We start from the raw sequence: 6,000 nt of genomic DNA, 5'->3' as shown, positions 1-6,000 counted from the left end.
GAAATATTGACTCCTCCTTCATATCTATTTCTTGTTCCCTTGCAAATAACATCTCTTGAACCATGCTTTCATGAAGCCAACATTTGTTGCCTGGCAAAGTTGACTTATTTAACTGCAGAGCAAATTCTGTTGTCCTAAGTATGTTGCACACTGCATCTTCCACATTCTCAGACATTTCATCTATTCGTCTTTGAACAGAGTTGTCGCGGCATGGAATCACATTCATGGTTTGGTTTGGTGACTGATGCAAAACTGTACTCAGATCCTCCCTTACTACTGGCTTTATTAGTTCTTCAGTTGTATGAGGCTTTCCAGATTTAGCAATGAAATGTTGCCTGAAGCATGCAAACCATCACTGTTTTGTTGTGAAGTGCTGGCAAGCATGTTTTTAAAGTGTTTTCTATTTCTGAAAATTTTCACAAAGTATTTGAAAATAAGTCAAATTTTTGTTTGATTTATTCTCTTCAAATGTTCAAGGAGCCTGGATGGTTTGGTTGCCTCTTTGGTTGCCTCTTTGGTTCCACGCAACAGACCCATTGGCTGCTGTTGGTCACTTGGTACCGGTAGAAATCCATATTTCAGTACTCTATACTTCTTATGCTTTTTTTTCATTTGGTCAGCTTCTGCCATTTTCATTATGGATTAATAACCATAGTCAATCACCTATTGTTTAAAATCAATAAAGCAGAAAGTTATGATGTCATCATAGCTACGGCAAACCTACATAAAGTGAGGCAGCAATATCTTGGTTTGGCAGTGGGTAGGAGAAATGCGGCCAAGGCCATTCGAAAGGTTAGATTCTGAACTTTACCTAATTGAATGTCATACCCTAAGCTCTCAGGAATTGCATTACTGTGTGATTAGAGTATGGAAATTGAACTAGCTAACGCTGTAGTACAATAGTGAGCAGCAATAAGGTGCAGAAATAACATGATTTCTTCAATCCAGATTTCTCGTGATATGCCAAATATATAAGTGTCACATTGCTCCAAGTGTGTTATAGTTACTGAAAAGCAAAGTCCAAGAACAGTGGGTAGTAAAAGATGAGATGATTACATAATCATTATAATTGAGGCACTGAGAATCAAATAAATCATTTCTTAAATTAAGCCTGTAATCCCTCAGCTGCCCCCTTGCCACTGAGTGCCTCCGCCACCCTTTTCGCTCCCCTAGAAACTCCCACTAGCCCCAAGGAGGCAATATTGCTTACTTTGGAAATTACTGGCTTAGATGCTGAGTTTGGAGAATTTAGAAATGATCATTTTGGTTGTAGCTTAATGAATTGGCCATTGACAACACAAAGCATTTTATTCTGAGCTTTGTGAATTCTTTGAATTCTCTGGATGCTTAGTTGCTGAGTAGATTGAGATCAATAGATTCTGAGCAGCTAAGAGCCATAATTATTGAGTGTATAGGTCTAGTCTGTTGATGTTCTCATATAACAAACAGCCCATCAATCTGACAAACCTTTTGCTTCACTCCCTCTATCACAAGTATACCCTTGCTTAGAGATAGACTAACCCCGTACACGATACTGTCTCAGGGCCCTTTTCAAATTGATCACGTTTCACTTTCTGTATTCGTATGGGTGGAAGTCTATGGTTCCCACGTTGGCTTTCCAGTTACTGACTTTACAGCATATTCTATTTTTAATAAGAGTGATGGAGTAGTTACAATAAAACTTCGACGTCATCTTTTAATACAAGAAAAAATTGGATTTGAAAAATGGCTTCAAATCTCCATTTACTCACTGGAATTTTCAGTGTCAATCTCCGGGTGCCCTCAAAACCCTCATGCAGAAGAGCTCAGCCTACCCATAACGTTGACGAGACCATAACCTATTTTTGTTAAATTGCTCGTTTCCAACTTGAGGTGACTTCGCATCAGTCAGATCAAGCTTGATCATATCAAATACCGAAAGCCAGCTATGATCAAAACCTGTTAAGAACAATATGATTGCACTACAAATTCAAGCGAATTCAGATCGGGGTGTTCCCGTGTTCGCCCCTCAATGACGCACTGTGAAAGCAGAGGGGCGAAAAACACGGGGTACTATGCAAATGACGCACGAGCTGATGAATAATGCATGAGGCATATTCAGATGAACGCTGAGGCGAGGCGACGCGACGGCCTCTCTCCGCTCCGGCACAACGCTGTCATCATGGCGACGGGCGCAAGCTGAGGAGCCCTTGGAAACTGCATCACTCCACACTGCCAGTCTCCTCACGCTGACGCTCTTGGCTCTTCCTCATCTTATTGTGGATGCGGCGGCTCTAACCGCAATGGCTGAGGTACCGTCGCCGGCAGCAGCGGAGACGGAGGCGGGAAAGCGAGCAGGGCTGGCCGGGGATGTGGAGCCCAGGTGCCAGCCCGCAAACGTTCCGGCTGCCGGCGCCGCAGTGGTGATGGAGCCGCTCTGCCCTCCAGCAAAGCCCAGCACCGCATGCAGCTCGGGCTCGGCGGTTGCAGGGAGGGGAGTGCGCGTCTTAAAGGTATTGTTTTTAACTATGGCCGGGGTTTATTGATATCTGGAAACATTTGCTTTTGATCTCGTGCCTTTAAAAGAAACGTGGTTTGCTTTTGAATATCTATGTAAAGTTATTAAGGCTTAATTAGCCTAAATGGTGATTATGGCGCACTATTTCAAAATACTGCGTTTGCAGTGAAGCTGATATCAGGTCTTTGCACAGAGAAAACGCAGCGAAAATTTGCGATCGCGCTACCTTTAATTTAACTGTTAATAGTCTTTTGAACATTAGAAATACAGATCTGCAATACTAAAATGAATATCATTTTCAAATTGCGTTTATTTCCATATAACTTATTGCACAAATACTGATACTAAGATAATAAGGTAAATGCTGTTGCCTGCACACTTTTATGCAAATCTTTTAATGTTATCTAATGTCTTGCTGAACAGCGGAACCTGTAGGAACCACATTTGTCATTTTTAAAACTGTATATATAGTGCCTTTCAAAACACTTCAGAATATATTTTTGGAGTATTGATGTATCTGTGACAAAGAGATTACAATTTATAAAGTCACGGAACCATGCAGCTTGGAGACGGGCCCTCCAACCCAAGTTGTTAGTGCCGACCAAGATGCCCAGCCCATCTCATCTAGTTCTATTTGCCTACTTTTGAACCGCGTCCCTCTGAACCGTTACCATTCAGGTACCTGTCCAAATGTCTTTTAAATGTACGTAACTGCCGCAACCATCTCCTAAGGCCACTTCAGGAAAGCTGAGAACTTAGCGTTGGTCAGGGGTCAGTGGGCTGAAACGTCAGTTCTGTTTCCTTAGATGGTGGCTAGCCCACAGTGAATATCCAGCATTTTCTGTTTCATTTCAGATTTATATTGGCCTGTTATTTACTCAGTGTTTATTTAAAGCTCATCCACTCATGGAGTCCTTAAGAACTATGGAATTTTGTGTAATATCTCTGATCTGTTGCTGGCTTAGAATGTGTACTAAAACGTTATTCTTGTGATTGGTGTGGTAGCAAAGAGATTTAACAGATTCAGGCAATGTAGTGCTAGAATTATTTCATTAAAGTCTGGCGAGTCTTATTTGAATGTTTCAAGGAGTTGCACTGTTGCCACTATTGAATATTCTGTGAATTGAAAGCTTGCGCTGGACTAGTATTCATTGCTCCCTCATTCCTTTTCTCCATCACCATTTTTCTTGTGGTTTTTATGTTGCCTTGCGACTGAACAAACTTCAAATAAATGTATGGTCTACCAGGATGACATCATTATGATGAGGGTTCTAGCGACACTGAAAGCTAGCTGAAAGTTGGATTTCCAGTATAATAAAGAATGACTTATAATAACTTTTATTCAGTACAGTGACGCAGTAGCTAGTGTTGTAGCTACAGTGACTTGGATTGGACCCTGACCTTGAGTCTCTCTGCGTAGAGGTTGTGGGGGTGGGGTGTTGGTTGGTATGTGAGAGAGAGAATAAAAGTAGTGGGGCTACTGGGTGATTAAGGGGAGGAGGAATAGAATCTGAATCAGGTTTATTATCACTGAAGTGTGTTGTGAAATTTGCTATTTTGCTGAAACAGTACAGTGCAAGATTTAAAAATTACTCTTAATAAATAGTGTGAGAGGAATAAAGTGATAGTGTCAGAAATATAATGGTAGAGGGGATAAAAGCTGTTCCTAGAACATTGAGTGTGGGTCTTCCTGATGATAATGCTAAGAAGAGGACATGTCCCAAATAATGAGGATCCTTGAAGATGGATATGCTGCTTTCCTGAGGTACTGGCTCCTGAAGATGTCCTCAGTGGTGGGGAAGGTTGTATCTGTGATGGAGCTGGCTGAGTCTACAATCCTCTGCAGTCTTTATCGATTCTGCACATTGGAGCCTTGATACCAGGCTGTGATAGAACCAGCAATAATGCTGTCCACTGTATATCTATAGAAATTTACAGTAGCATTTGGTGGCATACCAAATCTCCACAAGCTCCTAATGAAGTATAGCTACTGGAGTTCCACTTTCGTGATTGCTTTAATGTGTTGGGCCCATGAAAGATCTTCTGAGATGTTGGTGCCCTGGATCTTGAAGCTGTTCACCCTTTTCACCACCGACCCTTCAGTGAAGACTGGTGTGTTCTCCTGACTTCCCTTTTCTGAAGCCCACAATCAAATCCTTGGTCTTGCTGAGATTGTGTGCTTGTTGTTGTCATGATACCACTTAACCAGCCAATTTATCTCACTCCTGTATGTCTCCTTGTCACCATCTGAGATTCTGCCAACAACTGTGGCATCAGTGAATTATGCTGTTTCAGCTGTGCCTGGCCACAGTCATGAGTGTATTGAGTGTAGAATAATTGGCACATATCCTTGAGGCGAGCCTGTGTTGATTGTCGGTGAGGAGATGTTATTACTAATCTGCCCTGAATGGTCTCCTGATAAGAAAGTCAAGGATCTCCGAATCAGTTTTATTATTCCAGTTGCAGAGGAGGACACAGAGGCTCAGGTTTTGAATGAGGCTTGTTGATGAGGACTGTTGGGATAGCTTTGCTGGAAGCTGGTATAGGGCCAGTGGACCCAATGGTGACCTCTTGTGTTGCACTAGATGAGTAAAACCATGTTCACCATTGATTTAATTCTGACACACTGAATTTTGGACTTGTGAAGGTAGATATTATATAAGCTAAAATGCATTCACCAGGTTGTTACACTATCTTTGACCTTTGGTCAAAGGAAGTTGCACTTGTCAATTGATCAGGATTACTTTGAATCTAATGATCAGAGAATGGCCAGTGACCTTATGTATTGACATCTACCATGAAGCGTGTTTTGTTTGCCTGAGCTTTTGTATTTATTTAGCCACAGTGCAGAAACCAGTTACTGAGTAGCCTGAAATGCACCTTTAATGTCCTTGTAAAATGGAATGTGCTTTACATTTATTTCAATGTAGGTCAACGTGTCCTGCATAATGGTTTTTAACTTGCAGGAATGCCGTCATATTTAGAGAACTTTGGAAACTGAAGTTACGTGGAATTGTCAGAATTGTTAAATATGCTGTAATGAAATATCACTGCTCTGCAAAATTAACACTTCAATTTTGCCAGAAGGATGAGTTTTGTTGTAGTTATTTATTTGACCAATTGATGTGTTTGAACAGTATGTTATGCACAGTGTGTGAGCTCTAAAGAGAACTATCTGGGTGTTCTGCCTGCATGACTTTCACATTTTTAAAACAACAAACTGTGATCAATTCAGGTTTAAAACAAATTTCTGTTAATTGGAAGCTCTTAGAGATTCTTGGAGACTTGGTTCTGTGGTGTAATTTTTGTTCCAGATTATTCTATTGATTCTTTCAAGGTTTCACAATCTTATTTTTAAAGACACCATTTTTTATGAAAGAGAAATCTTTGAGCAAATGTTAGTTTTAACTTTAAGCACTTAAAACTTTGTAAACATTTACCTGAAATAAAGATCTTTTTTTGCTTCTATAGCGAGGATGAACAAAATAAGATTTGTAGAATTT

At 40.7% G+C, this 6,000-nt stretch overlaps 1 protein-coding gene across 1 annotated transcript in view; it reads left to right on the top strand.

The window, feature by feature from the left end:
- Nucleotides 1-2,125: 2,125 nt before the first annotated feature.
- The window catches only part of LOC140740706 (PH domain leucine-rich repeat-containing protein phosphatase 2-like), a 133,438-nt gene continuing 129,563 nt past the window's right edge, over nucleotides 2,126-6,000 (top strand). The window contains exon 1 of the mRNA XM_073070152.1: nucleotides 2,126-2,492. Within this exon, the coding sequence (XP_072926253.1) occupies nucleotides 2,283-2,492 (210 nt within the window). The 5' untranslated portion in view covers nucleotides 2,126-2,282. The remainder of the gene's footprint in view (nucleotides 2,493-6,000) is intronic.

The sequence above is a fragment of the Hemitrygon akajei genome, chromosome 17 (genome assembly GCF_048418815.1).
Source record: "Hemitrygon akajei chromosome 17, sHemAka1.3, whole genome shotgun sequence".
Lineage (NCBI taxonomy): Eukaryota > Metazoa > Chordata > Chondrichthyes > Myliobatiformes > Dasyatidae > Hemitrygon > Hemitrygon akajei.
This window is presented reverse-complemented; position numbering and strand designations above follow the sequence as displayed.